The 22,247-nt window shown below is 42.9% G+C and overlaps 1 protein-coding gene across 9 annotated transcripts in view; it reads right to left on the minus strand.

The window, feature by feature from the left end:
• Positions 1-22,247, minus strand: part of LOC140356531 (zinc finger protein 521-like) — a 125,140-nt gene that overhangs the window by 53,405 nt on the left and 49,488 nt on the right. For 5 of the 9 annotated variants that reach the window (XM_072441545.1, XM_072441547.1, XM_072441554.1 and 2 more), the window contains 2 exons: positions 16,007-19,485; positions 15,775-15,859 (listed from right to left, as the gene is read on the minus strand). In XM_072441545.1, the coding sequence (XP_072297646.1) occupies positions 15,775-15,859; positions 16,007-19,485 (3,564 nt within the window). Of the gene's footprint in view, positions 1-15,072; positions 15,188-15,774; positions 15,860-16,006; positions 19,486-22,247 lie in introns of all 9 variants that reach the window. The other 4 variants (XM_072441546.1, XM_072441548.1, XM_072441550.1 and 1 more) reach the window with 3 other exon arrangements.

The raw sequence follows: 22,247 nt of genomic DNA on the forward strand, positions 1-22,247 counted from the left end.
GAATTTATGCAAGGTGACATTTCTGCCCTTTTATGATTCATTTTACAGACATTTCACAGTTGTCTAATAATTAAACTTAAAAAAAGTATGTTTAAAGACATGTTTTAACACCTTTCTGTTGAATCGACATAATATCATCTGAATATCGTTATGGAGATGCTCCAAAAGAATATCGAAACATACATTTTTGTCAATATCTACAGCAAACTACAGCAAAAACTGTGATAACAACTCATACTCACACTCTCTTCAGGCTGCTACTTAAAACACTGAATGCTAAACATGCAATAAATTAGACTGTAACAAATTCTTTAAGCTTTGCATCAAATTAAGTCCATTTCGATTCCACGAAAATGCATTAGTGATGATAGCATGCTCTCCTCACCTCTGCCTTTGGCCCCAGCTACAGGTCTGTGTTAGTTTCGGGCCCTTGCATGTTTCCGAGGGGCCCCAGGTTGCATCTCCTCTGCGTTTTCCGCCTTCTTTACTCTCTCTAATCATCGGCCCTGTGTTTCCGCTCAATGCCAGCCTGCTAAATTCTTAATAACCGCCGCTAACTCTAAGCTTGAACTCCCATTCATTTACATCTTATTGAGCTATTCTGGCACAATTAAAATGCAATGCAACTTCCTTCTTGGTTCTTGATATGCAGTCGTTTTCAAAGCAGAGGGCTGTTCTTGTGAGTCATTAAAGGCAAGAAAAGTGAAATAAAAAAACAACGAAAAGATCTATGTATTGTTTATTAGCACCTCGGGCTTTTTACCCCCAAGGCATACTGGGTAAGGGAGGGGCAGAGGTCACCGCAATTACCATTCTACGCTTCCTCGGAGTCAGACAGTGCGAAGACATGCATTGGCAAATTCCGTGGCAGGATTGTATATCGCATTAGCATAAAGCCCCGAAGAGCTAACCTTTGTGCGATTCCATTTGATTCGAAGGGAAACGCGGGCCAACTGACGGCTTCATCTGACCCTGCTGTCCGTGAGTTCTCCTAGTTTGTGTTAGACTTTTTATGCTTTAAAAAAAAAACATAACGTGGATATTTTTCTTATCATTCCGAGCCCCAAAAAACTCACAAAAACATAAAGTATGACAATAATGATGAAGGTTTGCAGGTTAAATGACTATGCTACTATTATGTGGGTCAATTTAATGTGATGGAATACAAATAGTTGAAGTGAGAATGTACATGTTTTGCTCTGGTTAAGCGGTTATCTTAGTAAATACGACCAACATAAGTTAAGATGACATACAGAAAATGCAATGGTCATGTTAGCAGTAGTGATGGGACGATTCTACAATGACTACATGGCTGTAAAGTAAATGATGTCTGGCCCTAAAATGTTCATTAGTATCATTATTTGCACAATACAGATACTGAAATCATCACTGTCAGTGTTGATATATTGACACTTTTAATGTTAAATGGGTTCAAATGAGGTCAGTAATGGCAGTGGAAGTATTGTGCGTACAAAGTGGTATCAGTTGTTGTTACAGAAGTACTTTACTGCAAAACTGGTTAAAAAGAAGTCTACATTTGAAGATTTGACTAAATCCAATAACAAATTGCTATAAGCCACTCTTCTCTTTATGCTTACCAAGATTAAACACAACAGTCATTCTATGCTTACTTCAGCTTTCTTTTACGCTGTATGGCTTGTATTCTAGAGCATAAAAAAGTATAAAAAGTCCTGATAGATCCACACGCCCACGCTGTTTCCCCGAGTTTCTCTTGTTTGTCTTTTGGTCTTGTGACTGCTCTCGCTAAAGATGTGCTTTTCCAAAAATAAAGCGTCAGGGGACATGAGAGATCATTGAATCATCCTGGGTGAAATATCGCATCATCTGTGCAGCTTCCAGCTCCTGTCTCCAGCTCTGCCTCCGGAAAACAGAACACTCAAATGCAGCGTGCATCCCCAAACCTTCACGTGATAATTGCATCTCTCCACACCTCCTGCTTTTTATATAGGGTGCTGACACCTTGCTTGCCCTTGTTTAACAGGTTCGTCAGAAGTGCACTGTATTTTCATATGAGTGGGAATGTTAATATTTTGAAGCATCATTAAACTCTAATATGGCAATAGACAGGATATGGGACAGTCGGTCTGACAGGCTGGTGTGACTGAGGGAGATTCAGGCGCTAGGTTCTGCCTGTTTGATCGCTCTCCTTATTTGCAGAACATATACATGGTTTTGTTAACATTGAGACGTAAACATGATATATTTAAACTCACTGACTGACACCAATTAAAGATGAAAGCTTCTCAGTTTTGCATGGATATAGACAATTGTTTTCTATATTTTAAGATTATATCCACTGTAAGCCTTTTTCTATCAAGTTAAATTTTGATAATTTGGCACAATATCAGAATTGATGGCATCAAAGGCTTTTCTTACGTCAAGGTCAGGTAGATGGCCCAGACCACGCCCCCCTTGATATTCTCTATGTATATGATGACGGATCACTCCTCAATCATAAATGTAGGCTATCAAATGTTCATTTTACTTATTATGTGTAGAATATTCAGGATGATTCAATGATATTTCATGTCCCCCTATGCATTATGTCTGTGAATCTGTAGGCAGTAAACAATTTAAGCGTATTGGTTGAAAGGAGCTGCAAGGATTACACATAGAATACATTTCTTTTGTGATTGTTATTTGGGCGTCTGAACCCATCTCTAAACATGTTTAATTGATAGAAGATCTTGAGTCATCATAACCGCAATACATATTAAAGACAGACATACAATGAAGTGGGCAATGAGGGCAGTGGCGAAAAAGCAAGACACAAAAGCAAAAAGATAGAGAACGCAAAGGGAAAGAAAGAGATGTGTGAATTTCCCCACTCCCTCGAGAGCTCCCTTGATGCCAGGCATTCATCATCCGGCCTGTAATATCAGTGATTCTGCGGCTCCTCTGCTTACAGCCGAATTCATTTCTGCTTTAATTACTCTCATCGGCGGAATGCTGATGAAGGAAAGGGACCCGGCTTTAATTTGAATGAATTCCACCTGGACGGCCCTGGCAAACAACTGGCAGCCCGGCCCCAGGAGCCACTCTGGGACTATGAGAGCCTCAGCCTGTGGGCCCCCACCATCTCCACCAATGAGGGCCCCCACCAACCGGATACCTCTGTGAGAGGGGGTGTGTGTTTTACTGATGAGCCTGTGTCTATGTAATTTGTTGCTCTCAGATTATACGCTCAAAAATGAAATGTTGATTGCAAATAAACGGATTATGTGATATAAGTGTATACGATTTAAAAGTAGATTAATTAATTTTGACTCCTTCCTATGTGCGTTATAAAATTATAGTGTAATGAAGTATATTGCGAAGAGCATACATTCTTGAATGAATGACTGAATACATATACATCACATTTACTAATGCTCAAGTAAAAATATAAACTTCTATTTGCCCTGAAAAAAACAAACAAAATACATACATAGCTTCCACTCTGTATGTTATATATGTACGATGTGTAAATAATACCATGACACTAAAACACAAGTTATTTATGAACGCTAAGTGGATAAAAAGGCTGAAGTAACAGATGTAAATAGTGTTGTTTGCACATAAGGGAACTACTGTGTACTATAATATAAATAGGCCCAGCAAAGGAGCAGTCTTTTGTTGCCAAGTGCAGCTGTATATTGGATAAGGATTGTGATTGATTATGTGGTCTGCCCCACCGATTTGTTTGATTAAATGTAACTACAGTACGCTTTTTGTTTTCCAGGCCTTAATGAAGCAGGAGTGCACAAATGTGGGAGCGGACACATAAAGTATATACATGCATACAGGAAAGAGGCTTTAAAACTGAGGGGGAATATTCAACATCTGAGTGTAATCCAAACTAATTTAGTCAATACTACAACTGCAGTCATCACAACAACAACAACAATTGTACTTCTACTTTTGGCTTTCAGGATCTCAATGGGACAAACCTGGCTTAACAAAGGGCCGTTTCAACCACTACTGCTACCAATACTGCCAGTACCTCATGTGCTATACTGCTACTGCTGCTGCTACTACAAGTTAATAAGAGGCAGGTTAATTCAAAAGTGTTATAATAGTAAATTTTGTTGTGTATTTATTGCTACTAAAATGACAACCAGTGTCTCAGCTGCTGCTCACTACGACTATTACTACAGCCATCACCACAAGTACTTTCTCACAACTATAAAATGTTCTCCTTTTAATTGATTCAAAAGTATTATTTATATATTGCTATCTGAATTCAGTAGTAGTAGTATTGCTATATACCACTATATTTACTTATAAGTAAAACTCAGATGGAAGTCGATTTTAAAACATTGTCCATTTGACATTTGAAACTTGTTCTATGACAGATCACTCCTGGGAGGGGTGACAATGATTTTGGCTTTTGCTAAAAGTATGTGAGAATGTATTAATCTAAAGCACTCCTGCAATTCAGTAACAACAACTAGACAAAAATGTATAAACAAAAATGTTCAAAATATCAAGCAATATTTGAAAAAGTGTGCAGTTCAATTTAGTAGCATTATATTCTCATACATCTAAATAAATGTAGACAACTTTCCTTTTGTTAATACAATGGAAACAACTCTTCACATTCACTGCTGTTAACGGCCATGTATGATTCTCACAGTGCCAGACTTATCTCTATTTGTCTCCTCTAATTTCCTGTTGGTGGGTGTGCGTGACCTCCAGTGACCCTGCCCCCTACTGGACAGGTGGGACGTTTGCTGGCAGTGTCTCTGGCCGTGATGAGCAGCTGGGGCTAAACACCGAGCACATTAATATCTTCTTAATGATAATAATCATTATGGCATAAGCACCTTCCCCAAAGTGGGACAGAGACGCGCCGAATGTGCCAGGGTAGCATCATCGTTAGGTACAAAAAATAAGAAAAAAAACTTGAATCAAATGAGTGTTTTAATGGGCAGCAACCTTGATAATGCACACGCTAATGTAATAATGAGCTACGGCTAATGCATCGGGGACAAAAGGATGGGTAGGTAAACAAAGGAAACAACCCATTTGGTAAGTAGTAAAGTAGTAGTAACATTTAGGAGATGATAACAATGAAGAGAAAGTACCGAGCCATTTTTAATATTCAATTTGAGTACATTTGTTGATTTGTATTACCTTATGTAATCTTTGTAAAGTCAACTTACAAGCGAATCAGTTCTAGAAGACAAATGTCATATACAGACCTGCTATATGTTCCTCTATTTTATGCTTACGCTTTTTTTCAAGCATAAAAGGTTGTCCAGATACTCAAAATGAATCTACCGTATATCCCCACTGTAGTAGAACCATCTGCCTCCTCAGCCTTTCCATCTCCTCTACCAACAGTATTCCAAAATCATAACAAAGTGTGCACAATTGCAACTCACGCATTAATTAATTTACGTCTGCCCTGGTTCACAAAACATTCGGCTCAAAATGGGATTTGTTTAGTTACACTGTCCAATCTCCACATCTCTCAATTTGCAGTTTAATTTCTTTATCAGTCCTTGACAATTTCAAAGACTTCCAATACCTTTGTGGCGTCGGAGCAGCCTACATTACCACTACTACATCACTTAGTACATGTTCCCCGTCTCCTCGCTCCATTTAATGTATCTGTCAGTATTCACCTATCACAGGCCATTATCAGGCTCATCCACGTTCATTATTGAAGCTAATGATCTGTTGTCCTCTCTGCTCCCATCCGAAAGAGAACTACATTAAAAGTCTCTTACAAACTTAATTAGTAATTATAAATGTTAAAGATTAATCAGCGAGCGCGTGGCTTAAGGTTGGCGTCTCCAGGCAGCAGCGGGACAAAAGCGCAGACAAAAGGGCCACGTCTCCTCCCTGTTCACACTCCACTGTCGCATGACAAATGGAACACGACATATAAAAAAAAAGATTGGAATCAGGGGCTTTTAGTGCTAATGGAAGCCACTTTGCATTTTTAACTCAGATTAAACTAATAGTGTTTCAGAATGATGTAAATTCTTGTACAAAATCTTTTGACATGACACACGTGATAAAATGGACAGTTAATTCATATTTCTATCTAGTATATATGTAAAAATTAGAAAATTACTTATTTGGACTATATTTCTTCTCTGTTTCTTTTTGTTGAATAAAAATGTTGCAGTTTTTTCAGATTGCCAGTCCTAACAGGGTCTTGACTCTGGAGAAGGGTCACCCACAGCTCAGCTTTCCCCAAGTAGCAATGCATGATGGGTCAAAGGCATTATGTGAAAGGACAAAAAGCCTAACTAACCATTTGACCATTACCATTCTATGCACAGTAAAAGTAATATTACAATACACAGAAACACTGACATCTCTAAAATAACATTTTGTTGTGCACTGAAAAACAAGTCATATTTTAAAGCAAAGTAAAAAAGGTCTTTACACCTTAACCTTTAGAAAACTCTGGACCTACTGGTGAAAATATGGATTTTGCACAACATATTATTTGACTTTGGCTCGATGCTTGGCCCGTTGCTGTATTTGACTTTGGTCCAAGCTGTATTTTACATCGACCCAATGACGTACTTTATTCTGGCCCAATTTAGTATTTTACTTTGACCCAAAGTAGTGTTTTAATTTGACCCAATGTGGTATTTTACATGGACCCCACACAGCATTTTAGCTCCCCTGATCTTTTGGTCCATTATTTTATCTGTTCTCCGTGAACACCACTTGTACACACAGTTAAAGACACTGCATTTAATATCATAACCTAGCCACATTATAGCTTTCTAACAAGATGGAAATAGATCCCCTAATTAAACCCTGTGTGTGCACTAATTCCTGCCTAAATCTGCACCTCTCGGACGATTGCGCTGCATCGCCGCCTGCACTCCAGTAAACAGATACACACCCTGATCAACATTAAACCTTAATAACTAATAAAGCTTTCATCCAGGGACTTCCTGTGTGATTTCCATTAATGACAAAAGGGGGAATAGCCCAAGAACATCTCCACAGTTTTTTCCGGAGCATGTGCGCACGAGCCAGGGGGGGACCAGTGTCGGGGAGAAGAAGTTTAGAGAGACCCAACTGCAAACTCACCGACACTTGTTTTAAGTTATGTTGTATGTATTTATATGTTGTTGTTTTTTTATGTACTTTAATGCTGCCACAAAGTTGAGATAAAAAATATAAGATAACCTTTAAACCTTTGTGTGTCCCACAAAGTAAGAACTGCAAAATGGGATCAGTATCAGAACATATTAAGGACATATATGGACTAAAAAGTACTACCACCAGCCACAAGGGGTAAGTAAAAGAACAAGATTGGTCAATACATTAATAAGGATCACCAATATGAAATCATTAGCATTAAAAGTACACTTTATTTGTCCTCACAAGACAGTTGTCCTCTGAGTTTGCTTGCATGAATAAAACATGTACCACAGATCTAAGACCAAGTCTTACATTATACATTTCATTTAGAAAAAGTTACATTAAAAGACAATCTGTCAACGTCTCTGAATAAATGGCTTTGCTTTTATAGTGGAAACATGCATCGAGTTTGGACATGGGGCCTGGCTGGGGGCTCACAGCACCTGAAACATATTAGACAGCTCTGCTACATTCAACAGTTCCTCCCCTACAGCCAGAGGGCATCATAAAGGACCTCTCTGAGTGGGCCGCACAATTAAGACAACAGCACAGAGCAAAGTGAAGGACTCGAAAGCCCACAATCTCATGTTTCCAAGCATGAATAAAGTCGTATCATACTGTGTATTAGAAAAAGAGATCAACAGACTTCAAGACTTGCGTTAATATTACAGCCATAAAGAAAACTAATGATAGTTCCCCTTGGTGGCAGAGTGGATAGTACACGGGTGCTCCACGTGAGCAGACCGAAGACCGCCTTTACCCCTACAAGATACCAGATTAAATTCCAAGATATAAGTCTTTGTTAATCAGATGACACATACTAGAGCTGTAACCAGGTCTTAAAACTTTGACCCGACAGGACCAAAGCCCGACAAGACTGACTTTTATTAGATTCGATTTTTAATGCCTGAACCAGACATTATTCCCCCACAGCCTGGCCCGAACCCGTCAGATCTTCAGCTTTTATACTTAAAAGATAATCATTAAATAGAATATTTTCTAATGCTTGTTTTGGAATTTACAATAGGCGTTCAAGTATAATCCATAATAAAAACAAATCCGAAAAAAGACAGAGCTTTGAAATGATCAAACGTTTTACCTAAATTTTCAGTTCATCCTGATCAATGACTTTAAAGGTTTCTTATGAATTGCCATAATATTGTCTGAATATTGTCATTCGGTCCTGAGGGAGAAAAAAAAGATGTTCAATAGAACACACTTAGCAACATTCCTTGACTTTAGTTAATTTGCAGTTTATTCACACATTTATTCCTTATGGACTATCCAAGGTCAACAATTCAGCAGAACAAGCACTTTTGCCATCATAAAAACACTCTTTAATTGCACTTGAATGCCTGTAGGGATTGGACATATGTCCGAAAGCCACTAACAACATTCCCTGATCTCAGATTCTCCACAAACGTATCTCGTTAAAAGGCCAGAACGGCGAGAAAACGTTGCCAACAGAATAACTTTTATCAACTTTTTTTTAATCAAAAGCTTTGCCATCTGGACTTAAAACAGTAAGGGGGCCAGTAGTGCGCCTCGCTCCACTCAAAAAAACAAACATGCATAAACACACAGAGCGCTTGTGCCAAATTTGAGGGTGATGGCCCGTTCTGCCGCGTGCCTATATATGCTTTAGTGCTACCAAGGCCCTGTGTCTTTGGCCATGCTTGAAGTCCGTTGCTGCGCGTTATGCTCACTGGGTATAACTCTATGGGCGTCGGTAGCCTCTCCTCTGGCCGCCCGTGTCCATTTGCTCTGCGGGTATGGCAGGCCCGAGCAGACAGATGGCCGACCTCCCCCCTCTCTCTCTTTCTCTCTCTCGCTCTCCATAACTGGTTTTTCCTCCGCCGTTGACCTTGCCACCACCAGCCAGCAATCCGGGCCTGGCAGCGGGCCGCTTCGAACAGGAGGGTAATGGTGTCCAGCGCTGCTCACATGATTATTAAGGCTCCGACGCTGGGGGGCTCTTTCAGAAGACGTTTTCGCCCCCGACTCGCCTCCGACCGCTCGCCTGCCTCTTCCCATGTCTGCCGTTTTCGGAAAAAGTTTGACGATGACAGTCATTTGGAAAACTATAAAGAGAGAGACAACTTTTTTGAGAGAATTTGTTTGGGGTCTAAAACAAATCTCAGTGTAAATATTTGTAATTGATTAATTTTGGAGCGCATCCAGGTTACTTTGCTGGAGATTTATTTGCTTGTTTGTATATTTCATAGACCTTTCATGAGAGGGTTTTAAAGTTTTTAATGTCACTTTTCTGGTAGAGCACCTGCTTCTCTTCATAGAGACAATTAGTTTGCCTGGAAGTTTCCAAAGTAAAACATTTAACTTTATTTAACTTATAAGTTTTTAAGGTATTGAGCAATTAAAAAAACTCAAATGTAATACATACAACTTTAATGTTATAGTGTGTAACATTCCAAGCTAAACAAGCACATGGAGACAGTTATGATTTACATAGTGCAACTTCAATGACAATATTCTATTAAAAAAAAAGAACCACATTCTCACAGCAATTGTACAATACTATTAATACATTTTTCATTGTCATCTTTTTATTGTAAATATCTGTCGACAACTACTGTTCAAAGTGTACTTAGCAGTTATATATATACACATTCCAAGCATGTGATCATTCTTCAGATAGAACGAGTACGAGCTACACCACGCTTACTTAGATCAGATCTGTCACAGCGGGATTGCAGCAGACAGCCTGGCACTAGCGCTCGCTCCATTCGAGAATTCCTTCCCTCTTGAGTACACTGCCCTCCGCAAATATTGGCAAGGCTGGTAGATATCTGTGGCTCAAATATCATAACAACGAGGGTAATATCATTTAAAAAAATAAGAATTACATTTCATTTGTACAGAAAAATAGTACATTATTACACTATATTATATGCTACTAAGTATACAAGTTTATATATGTATTTATTTATTTTTTGGCATATTGCACATCCCAACTGTGTGATTTTGTTTGGCTGTGCTTATGAGTAAAAATGTTCTGCACTTTCTCTTTTCAATTAATTTTAAAATGACTATTCATACTTTCATTTGTTTGTATTGTGGTTTCATATCGTTTTGTGATTTGAATGTATCTGTAAAGCACTTTCAATTGCATTTTGTACGATTTGTGCCGTACAAATACATTTTGATTGATTGATTGAGCTGCAAAAAGACATATGTCCATCTTGTCGCAATTAAAAAGGATGGTTCCAATGTCCCAGAATGCTTTTTGAATCACATCTGAAGACCTGCAGAAAACTAATGGAGCACTGGGGACAAAGAGTCACATCAGAAAGTTACCTGCGACCACACACATTTCAGCAGGAGGGCACTGTCTCTCTGGGACAGGAGGACACTGTCTCTCTGGGAGTGGAGGACACTGTCTCTCTAGGAGTGGAGGACACTGTCTCTCTGGGAGTGGAGGACATTGTCTCTCTAGGAGTGGAGGACACCGTCTCTCTGGGAGTGGAGGACATTGTCTCTCTAGGAGTGGAGGACACCGTCTCTCTAGGAGTGGAGGACACCGTCTCTCTGGGAGTGGAGGACATTGTCTCTCTGGGCATGCTCTGTGGACAGTCGGAGCATATAGGGTGTCACTTTGACCTTTACTAAGCCAGGACTGTGTTTGCACTTCTGCCATGAGCCCCCCTACGGACTGACTGCTAAGCAACCCCATCCAACCAGGGGGCGATGGTGCACCCTGGAACCCCTGTGACACCTAAGGGACCACGGGGAGGCGGGAGTAATGCAGTAATTCTGATCATCCAGTATTTATAGGCTTCGCTTCAGAACAAGGGTTGGCATTAACACTCTAAAGGAGACATCCCTTCTGTATATCAATAAAAGATGGCCACAGCACAGGGAGAGCACCTTTATGCAGGTCTACACTTGGCATACGAGGGCAACGGTGGGTCGACTGAATTCAGATTCCAATCCTAATAGAAATTGTGTTCCTAGAATGTTATCCTAGGTGGTCCGACCTATGTCCTAAAGATCTGTTTGATCCTGGCAGTGTTTTTTTTTGTATGTACACACTACTGATATTGCTTCTCTGAGTAGCGTTTGCATGTAATGACATAACTAGTGTAAATAAGGGGAAATAAATCAAATCAAACTGCCAGACAAATGTGTACCTTGAATCTAATTTTCAGAACTTTGATCTGTATAAAACAGCGTATACAATTATTATCTCATTAGCAAAATGACCCTGTAAGCTATTGGAATTGCTGACGCAGAAAGATAAAAGAGTACGTCCAATATCAGTGTCTGTGTTCCAGAACTTAAACGTGCAACATAATAGAACATTTAAACTCTCCACTAATCATTCCCCACTTTTTTCAAAGACAAATCCCGAGAGGTGCCCTGTAAGGAGGGGGTTACTGAGCCTTTGTATCGCCATGGAGACATCAACCCTGAAATTGCGATGCAGTGAAAGGCCCGGCGCTGGTCTGGAGCTCCCAGAGTTTGTCCAAACAGCCTGTATGAACTGAGAGCCTCAGATATTTTCTAGTTTTGCTCACATGTTGGCCCGGCCTGTGAGGTGTGGGGAAATGTCAGGAAAATCGATAGATAAGGACCACATCACACCGAGCTTGTCTGGCCTAGCAACAGAGCATCCCCATGGTGATGTCAATTACCTTCTGCTTTACAACAAAAAAACACCAAGAAGAGCATAACAGTCCCTGCAATGCTGTAAAACTTTTAATGCAGCCTCCTGGTTACGGTAAGGTGTTTGTAGAGGATTCTTTCCCCCTTATATTCAAATTGTACAGGCAAGAAGGTGTGATCGCATCGAAACATTTTTTTTCCATTCCTCGTTTTCTTCATGGGTGCTACATGAGTCAGAGAAAGGTACAATGTAACAGGCGGTAAAGCGAGCATAATTGCACATTAGCAGCTACACACTTAGCTGCACAGGGAGGTGGCTGCGCTAACGAAGAGAAAGGCGTTCTCACCAATTAATAAAAATCCAGCAGATCTCACAGTCTGAATATGGTTACGCCTGGTTTCCTTTGTCTCCACTGTGGGTCCAGGTCTTATTTATTTCATAAAATTGATCCTCTTGTGATCCGGTCTCGCAGGAGTGATATGAATAGTGTTATTTAGCAGATTACATGTGTAGGGCATAATACACAGTCACCTTCTGCCTTCATCAGAATGCAAAAGGAACAAAGAATGACAAAGTAGTAATCTTAAGCATCATGAGGAGAGGGAGGTTTAATATAGAGGTAAATGTGGAGCCACCAGGACAGAGACTGTGATGGAAACTGGCCTGCATGCACTGGCCAAGCAGCTCCCAGCTCCAGACACAAAGAGATATGTCAGTCAAGATTGGTCTATGACTATAACAAGGGGAGAAAAAGACTTTTAGCTTCAAACACTGCCATGACACATCTTTAACCGTTATTATCTTTAATGCTAGTATGATAACATGAGTGAGTGTATGCATGATGTAAGTGATTGCAGATGAAAAGGGAGAAGACACAAGAAGTGAGAGAAGAGAACAGAACAGAGACAAGGGAGAAGGAAAGAATTGAGAAGGGACAAAAAGAAAGCATCAGAGTAAAAGGAGAATAGGGATGAGAGCAGGGAGGAGAGAGGAGAGCTAAAGGCCTCCCTCTGCTGCAGCCTGGTAACAGCCCACAGTGGCTGCTTCACACAGAGCGGCCAGCTGTACAGCAAATGTGCCTTTCCCTCTCCGCCCCCGAACCTTTGCACCCCTCCAGTGCCCCCCTCTGCCCGGGCCACCCGGGCCACTGGCTCCTCTCTGAGTGAAAAGGCTCCTCCCTGACTTGGCTTCAAGCTCAGTGCTGTCACCAGCCCAAAAATCTGTAGAGGTGACCCTGCAGAACACTTTTCTGGGAGTGGTCTGGTTTGTTTGTGACTGTCCTTCTGAGCACTGCCACCTTGGCTTTGAGCTGTTTGGAATGGACTGCGGTGAGGGTAAATTAGATTGAAAGCAGATACAACAGAAAAGCAAATATCCTTTTCACCTTTAAAAGCTTTTAAGACAGTGGCTTTGCAACCAAACATGTCCGAGCTGTGACAAATCTACACAGGGACATTTGAAACAGAGCGATAAATGGGCCACACACACCCCCCATGAGGCTCCAAATGTCAGAGTTTACAGTGGGGTCAGAGTGAAGCCATGGGGCAGCGGGCGGCCTGCTGATAAAACCAAACAGGCTTTTGTGTCAATGAAAGACCTTCAAAGGTCCTCTCAAAACAGCCCACTTTGTGAGAGCATGTGCTTGTAAATATTGTGTCCTTTGCAATTACTATGAGCGTCAGGGCAAACGGACAAACCTGATATTAATTTCAAAGAGCAATTTCACATAGTAGACTTGATATTGACTGCAGCAGCTGAAAGCTGTATAAATCTGTGCATCTCCAGAGAAACATCGGACACCCTCAATTCTGTAAGTGTGCCATGCCAAAAAAACTCTAAACTAAAGAGTGGCCAGCTGTCTTCTGGCCTGCTATTAAATTGCTCCTTGGATGGTGATGATATCATTTTTTCTCCATAGGAGGATCACACCAGGTCCCCAAACAGAGCGACCAGCTGTACAGCAAATGTGGACTGATCCATCTGGGCCCTCACAGGCTGTGGCCTCCATCTTAAGACACGTGGGGCCATTCTGAGGCTGGCCCACCTCCACACCCGCCCGCACCCATGGCCTTCTCTATCTCTGCTCTTTCATTTAGCTCCATTATCACAGGAAATGTGGAGGAGCTGGGCACAGAGCTGCACTTTCTGTGGACACATGGGCCGTCCTCATCACAGTGTAATATCCATGCATCACAATGTGCTGGCAGTCAGACAGGAGAGGCAGTCTGAGCACTCGGGCCCGAAGGGAGCTGCTCGGGGGGCGGCTGAGTGCACTCGCTGAAGGGCCACTATTGTATTACCAAAGGCAGCTAATATGGACTTGTCTGGGTGAGACAGGCTCAGGTTTTGTTGTTCCATACACTTGGCACTATGGTTATGTCACACCACATCACTATATATAGAGTTATCAGTGTGAGCTGACACCAAGGAGAGGGGCATGGATGAAAACAACACCCCTATGATTCCAGCGTCTGCTCCATTACCTACGCTAATAACGCTGACAGCTGAGCGAGATGACCCCAGCCCTCTCCTGTGCAGATGGCCATTAAAAAGGAGAAAGTGTCCCTTTTTCAGTACAGAACGTATTTAGCGCTTTTCCCAATTACCTTATTTCTACGATTCGTCCCAAATTGGCTTGGCAATCCAAAGCACCCCTGTCTACATTTAACTCCGCACATATGAACCCCACTCAACAACATTTCTCTTTCCTCCTCACTCTTTCCCCTCTTTATGTTGTATGCACCAAAGGCATAACCTCCCTACCACGATTCCATCACAATGTCTTGCGAAGCCTTTAAATTTTACACATCGGCAAACAAACCCATGCCACAGAAACCCTTTTGAGATGGCAGATGAAAGCCGTGATCATGTTGAATACAAAGCTGTGGCATATCAAAGTAGTAAGACATCACACAATAACCCAATCACCTATCCCCCTGTTTTCTTAAGCTGCCCGAATTCCACTATTACGAGGCAACTGCGAGCGTGCGCGGCTGAGAGACATAAAATAAGCAGTAGGGGTGTTTGTTTTCGACCCTCCCAGTGAGCCGCCGTGCCTGCCTTCGTGAGAGAAAGGACTAATGCTGGTGTGCTACTGTATTAGGCACCCCCAATAGAATAGTGGGTGAGCAGATCTCAAAGATGAATACAAAACACACACCTACACACCCGCGGCGTTGTCTCTCCCCCGCCCCTTCCCCGCTCTCCCTCCCTCCCTTCGCCTTTGCAAATACGGCGCGGCATCAGAAATCACAAATCACATGCTTCTGATTGTTTATGCACAAACAGTGGGTCCCTGATAGAATTGCCCGGCGCGTTTTAAAATTCACCTGCGCCCAGAAGTGTGTCCCGAACGCGGAGGCGCCTTGGTTCCAGATCAATGAGTCGCTCTCTCCCACCGAAGACAACAGATAATGCGGTGTAATGAAAGATCCGCCAAACGAGCTGAATAAATGAATGAATAGAGGAATGTGAGAGAGGAGTTTCAGACACGCACTAACTGCGGGCAAGAAAAGAGCGTTTCCAATTGTCTTTTTCTCTCCTCAAACGATTCAGCCTGCATACCAATCACGGGCACAAGTAAGGGCAACTGTAGATCTTTCCATTTGGTATGTTAGTCGTATCATGTAGGAAAAGAAGGAAGGAAAATAGCCATGTAATTTGCAACAATCAGATAATGAAAATAATATATTTAACAGAAATGGATCATTTTAAAAGAACGTACTGCAATCATTTCATTTTGAAGGTTACAATTACATGAATATAAATACCCTGTAAGTGAATGTGTGGTAGTCTTCTGCACAGAATCAATAATGCAGCCCTATAAAATGATCTTATACTGGAACTGTGCACAATATTCTCAAATTGTGCCGTATTTTTGAAAAATAATAATAGAAAAGCTGATAAAAACGGAATAATCTGCAAAAATGCAGCGATACATGCAGCGTTACAAAGCGATGTGTTCATGACAGCTCATTTTAGAACAGCACCAGAGACAATGATGAATAAGAGGGAAAAGCAGTTTGTCCTACCCAGCATGTGGTTGGCCACGTGAACCTGGATGTCCCATTCACTGTAGAAAACCATCTGACATTTGATGCATTGGTAGGTCTTCTTCTGAAAATAACACAACATTATAATTATCACAACATTTGAAAGCTGTACATTATACTACAAGGATGTCTATGTAAATGGTTATCAAAAACATTTAAGACACAAAATGACTGCAGCTATAAAGGTATGGTCAAGTGATTTTAACATTACCTCCTCAGTTTGTGATGGGCTGGTTCTGGGCATTGGAGACACTTGTGGGGTCTTGAGCAGTCCACTGTTGCTGTCCCCGGTCTGCTCCCGGTGCACAGTCTGCACATGGTTCTGCAGCTCGGCCTCACACTCGAACTTCACGTTGCAGCTGGAGCACCGCGTCTTCCCCGCTGATAAGGAGGAGGTGGATGAGGATGAAGAGGCTGAAGAGGCCACTTTAACTTTGCCTTCAGCAGGACTCAGGCGCTCTCCTTGGATCCAGGCGGCTGTGGTTGCAGGAGTAACAGCGCCTCCTTGCTGCAGAGGTTGTCTTCCCCCATTCACTGTTGGACTGGAGCTTTTGGAACCAGCGGCCGTCACGCAGGATGCACAGAGTCCGTAAGGCAGTCCGTTGATGTCCAGCTTCACTAAGTCCTGTTTGGAACGAAAGTCTTTCAGACAAGAAGCACACTTGAAAGCTTTTTGGGAAAAGTGCAACTGTGGGTTGTGGGACGTGCGGGCAACAGGGTGATTGCTTGTCATGGTGCCTGTTTTTTGCATGTGAAAAGTACCATGGATTTTCAGCTCCAAAGTTGAGGTGACTGTCTGCATGCAAACCACACAGCGGAATCCGGTCAGGGAGTTCCTCAGGTCGGGGTGCATCTGGCAGTGCTCTAAAAAGTCCTCTTCACACTGCAGAGGCATCTTACAAATGCGACAGCTCCCTGTGTCCAGGCTCTTGCTGTGTGTGACTTTGTGCTCTGTGAGGGTGAGCAGCGAGGGGAAGCGCTCCCCACAGATGGGACACATGTAATGTTTGACTGGCCCAAGATGGGTTTGCATGTGCTCCCTGAGCCCAGCCTCAGAGAAGAATGTGCGGGAGCAAACATTACATTTGTGGTTACCCTTGATCATATCTGCTTTCCGTTTCATCATGGCACTTTCACCGGGGCGGATATTGTGGTCCCTCAACTGGTGGTTTGTGAGGAGCGACTCCATGGTATAAGACGCACCACAGATATCACAGCTATACATGGGCTCAGCTGTGTCCACCTCTTCTTCGCTGCCATCATGGTTGTTTGGAGATTCCACAACGGATGCCCCGACTGCAGTCGCCCCATGGCTGTTCGTCAAAAGACCTTGTAGTTCTACTTCTTCTTTTGGCTGGTTTTCCCCACCACTCAGAGCTGAGCCGTTAGCGCCACAGTTCTGTGCCTTCGCCTCGAACACACAATGCTTCTCCCTTAGATGCTTCTCCAAAAGAACAATAGCATGGAAGGCCTTACTGCAGAAGCGGCAGTTGTATTTCTTGCTGTGAGTGGTGATGTGGCACTGCAGCTCGACTTCCGTTCCAAAGGACTCTCCACAGAAGATACACCGGTGTGCACGGCCTTGGTTTTCCAGATGGCTATGTTTGACGTGAAGTTGAAGGTCCGTCTCGTGTCTGAAGTCCCAGTTACAGGAGGTGCAGCGGTATACCTTCTTCTCATTACTGTGCTTGACTGCCAAATGCAACTGGGTGGACACCTTGGAGTCAAACACCTCCTGGCAGAGCGTACAACGGAAAAAGACAAAAGTGTGCATGTCTAGGAGATGCTTCTGCAGATCATCCACTGAAGTGAATTGCTTATCACAGCTCTCACAGATGTAATATGTGGAGGTAATTGTAAAGTGAATGGTGACATGCTTTAGCAGAGATTCCTGGTTGGGGAACTCTTTGTTGCATTGCGGGCAGGTGAGTTGAGGTTGTAGACCGTCAAGGTGCGTTTTGAGGTGGGTTTGGAAAAGATCTAGGTTGTTGTACTTGGCTCCACATTGATTACATATAAATTCACTGCTGTTAGCACGTGAGGAGCTGCTTTGCTTGAAGATGGTGGCTTGTTCCACGGATATGGGAGATGACGGACTGAGGGTCCGCAATGATTTCTTTCCATTGTTGATGTAATTGAGCGCCAAAGGAATGTTCTTGTGGTTCTCCTTGATGTGCTTGTTCAGCTTGAGCACACTGTTGAATATGGGAGAATTGGTGCAGTACGAGCAAGAATAGACCTCAACGATTGGTTCTTTGGGCGTAACTGCAAGCGGGGAATCAAATCTCAAGCTTCCGCCATCACAGTGAGTCTGGCGAACATGCTCTTCCAAAGTGGCCTCGGTTAAGAAGCCCATGAAGCACTGCGGGCAAAAGAAGGCATTGCTCTCCTTGGCGACGGGACTAGGAAAGCCGTGGGAGCAACGGATGTGTTCTTGGAGAGCGTTGAGATCTCCAAGCACCTCAGGGCAGAAGTTGCACTGCAGAAGAGCATCAGGTAAGCTAGCCAACAATGCGGCATGGTCTTCTGCATTATGGACCTGCTTCAGATGTTCGTTGAGATTCAATAACGACGGCAGGACTTCGAGGCAAAACTGGCAAGTGTGAGCCTGTTCAGGTTTGTCAAGGTGCATGGTCCGAAGGTGGATTTGAAGAACTGCTAAGCTGGAAAACACTTGCTTGTTGCAGTAGATGCAGCTGTAGGATACTTTGGGTTGTTTAGAGGATCGGCCTCCGTGGTCTGTGTTCTGAGCTGTTCGCTTCCTCCTGCCCCTTGCTTTGGGGACAGGGGGCGCTGTCTCCACCATTGTCGAACTATCTACTGAGAGGTTAGAGTCTGGGGTGGTGCTAGAGACTGAGGTGTAGCCCACTGTGAGCAAAGATGGGCTGTTGCTGTGATTGCTAGACTCCGGTAGTTGGTGTATGTCCATGTGCGCGTAAAGGTCTTCCACGGACTCAAAGTGCTCCGAGCAGATGGCGCAGGTGTGGCCCTTCCTGTCCCGGCTGTGGGCTTGGTCTATGTGAGTCAGCAGGGTGCCCTCGTCACTAAAGGGTTCATGGCAGTAGATGCACTGCAGGGTGGCACCAAGACCCCCATCCTCTGACGGTGAGCACTCTGGATGGCACTCTGCGATGTGTCTCTGGAGCTCTTCCGGAACATCAAATCCTTCTTCACATCGGCTACATTTCCTTGTTTCTTTCAATTTCCATTCATCGGAACGGCCATCTTTGCCTCGTTCATGGACTTGCATGTGCCCGTGGAGGGAGCTGGAGGATAGGAAACCTCGCCTGCACACCGGGCACTTGTGGGGTTTATTGGAGGCGTGAGTTTTCATGTGAATTTTGAGGTGGTCGCTGCGAGAGAAGGCAGAGTCACATTCACCACAGTGATACTTCTTGTCACCAGTGTGGAGCTTGACGTGGCGGTCTCTGCTGCGCTTGTGCTTGAAGAGGCGGCTGCAGAAGGTACAGCTGAAGGGAAGCTTGTCACCGTGGCTTTGCTCGTGTCGTTTGAGGAAGCTCAGACGACTGAAGGATTTGTCACAAAACTGGCAAGGATACGGAAGGCCTGGCACTCCTTCTTCTTCACCAAAATCATAGTCCTCGCAATGTCCTGGAGAAGTCTGGTCCTTACTAGAGGGCGAAGATGCAGGCCAAGAACATGATGGGTCATCCTCAAGATCGGCACCGTCTGGAAGCAAACAAGAAAAACAGATTATTAAACAATGAAACTTTTTGGACAATAAGTTTCATAGGAGTGTCATCCATTGGCAGTTTTTCAGAAAGCATTTTTTTTTTATTGGCATTTCACTTTGTGTAACTAATGTATATCCATCTGAATAATATTGGATGCGCTTGTGCCTTCATTTTTTCCGAACATACTTGAAAAAATGCCTCCCACCATCTTCTGGACAGTGTAGAATGAAACATGTTATAATATCAATAAGTGCTAAGTGAAAACAATTTAAGCATTAAAAATACAAAAACAAGTCCAGTGAAAGGACATGGCCTATGAATGCTGGGGACTAATATTTATTTTTGTTTGTGTGTGACAAAATATCAGTTTTAACAAAAGTTACAAATACAGCCAAACTAGAAGAAAAATGCACAAGTACAGATTACAAGAGTTGCTTTGTAATACTGTATTAGCAACTCATTTGTCTCATTCTTCTGAATACAATAGGTGGGCCACCTAGTTATTTGTCATGGCAATTATAAAGTAGAGCTGTAGAAATAAAGGAGTGTTGAGAACTTAGACCATTTTCCCCCCCTTCTTTTTTCTCTAGCGGAAACAATGCCTCTCCTTAGGTGTTATCTGAAAAGTTACATTTAAATATGCAATTTGAAGTATAATTAGAGAAGAGAATGAGTGGAAATACTTTTACAACAATTAACCTTGTATGTGGCCGCGTAATGGCTTAGCCCACTGTGACTCAAAACACAATCTCTCTGACATTTAAAACCAGCGCCAGACAATGGGTGCACTTTAGAATGTAGAACCTGCATGAGGTAAATTAGAACATTTCTATTATCCAGAAACAATTGCTAAATTATATTTTTTTTAATATAAGCCCTTTGAATGACCTAAAAAAAAAATTGACAGTAAGAATAAGATTGAAATAGCAATCTAGGCGTTATGAAATATATATGTGGCACCATTTTGGTCAATATATATCACAATATACCGAATGTGTTATTATCCTATTTATCAGTTTGGTCGCCATGAGCCAAGCGATACGTGATGGATGAGCTTGTCATGTCATATACGGGAACAAGGAGAGGAAACGGATAGGGCAAAACAAATGAGTGGTTAACGGTTTCTCCCAAGGACAAGCAGGTGTCCAAAATATGTCCAGACAGAACAGGCCACAAGAGCATGCACAATGAGTTTTAATGTGTCCCTATTCAGCAGACTTGACTCTTGACATTCCATTCCACTGTTATGAATGGAAAACGCACTTTCCACAAGTTCACAAGGTTAGCGACCATATCTTCCCTCCTCTGACACATTCTAAGTACTGCAAACTTCCTAACCTAAATACATATGTGCAATCTCCACTCAGCAACAGAGAAAATATGTGTCAAAAGGCCACAACTTCGGAATGGGAAAAACAAGAGGAAGCTGGCGAGATTTATGAGAGGGACAAAGGAAAAGAAAAAGCTCCTTCCAAGATCCAAACCACTCTATATTCTCCTCTGGTTGACAAGTCCAAGCCTCCCCACTCCATCTCCATCCCTCTCTCCCTTTCTCTTGCGGTTGTTTTTGCTAGGAGATCTGCCCTTTGTCAGGATATCATGCCCTTGTGGAGCACTTACCCCCATCAGGGCCTATCTTCAGGAAACAGATGGGGTCGGAGGCCATTCCTTTTCCCCTCCAAACTGCTGAAAGCGGCACATCGAGAGCCCACCTCCACACCGCGGCCCTCCCGGAAACCTCCCACCCTTGGCAAGGTGCCCACTCCGCGCTTACACAGTCAAGTCAAGGAGCAAAAACACACACTGTTGATATAGTTCTTTCTCTTTATCTACAATGTTTTAGCAGTGTTTGGTGGTGGTTGGAGGGAGGTTGGGTGACTCAGTGCTATGCCCTCCTCCACAGAGGGGGTGGATGGCCTCTCCAGCACAGCACTCCCAGGATATAGAGAGGAGAAGACAGTGCACAAAAAATGACCCCGGACAATGCCTTACAGTGAAATGCATTGGCTTGGAGACAATAGTGAAGCAAACAAATAAATGGTCTTGTATACATTCTAAATTCTACATAAATGAGCACATCTTAGCCTTGAGACATGTTGAGGCTGACAGCACAGCATTAGCCTTTTCAGTGTTTGTACAGTTGACCTGATGTATGGTATTAATTTACTGCCTTTACTTGAATAATACATATGGACATCTAAGAAGACGAGTGGAAGAGTAAATAATAACTTATTCAAAATAAATCTGTTTGTGAAATAAGTCCAACAGACTGCTGAAAGTGTCCTACTGAGCTGTATGATGACATCATGGGTCCAAAATGAAGTTTGTAACATAAGACTGAAGAGGGAGGAAAAAAACATTTCACATCTGGTTTTCATCATGTAATGTTGAGTGTGACAGACAATGCCTCCCATAGAAACTACTCTTGTGGTATCCACAGCACAGAGACAAACCTACACACACATACATGAGGCCAGCACACAGACACTAGTGCAATGTGTGAACAACTGCAGATGAAAGAGCAATCTTCCTCCAGAGACCTGAGGAGGAAAGAGAGAGACTTGTTTTTTTCCTTCTACACCCAGACGAGAAGTGGCCGGGCCCAGGCAGCAGCCTGAGTAAATAAAAGAGGGCCTTACTTCCCGGTCCCCGGGGCCGTGGGCCTGTGTGCGCCAGCGCTCTGTGTGCTGATGCCAAAGGGGATGCTGGGGCCTGAAAAACTACACCCCGCAGCTGAAGGGCTGTCTTTGTTGGTCT

This window comes from Eucyclogobius newberryi, unplaced genomic scaffold, assembly GCF_026437365.1.
Source record: "Eucyclogobius newberryi isolate DKJ021-1_F unplaced genomic scaffold, fEucNew1.0.hap1 SCAF_12, whole genome shotgun sequence".
Lineage (NCBI taxonomy): Eukaryota > Metazoa > Chordata > Actinopteri > Gobiiformes > Gobiidae > Eucyclogobius > Eucyclogobius newberryi.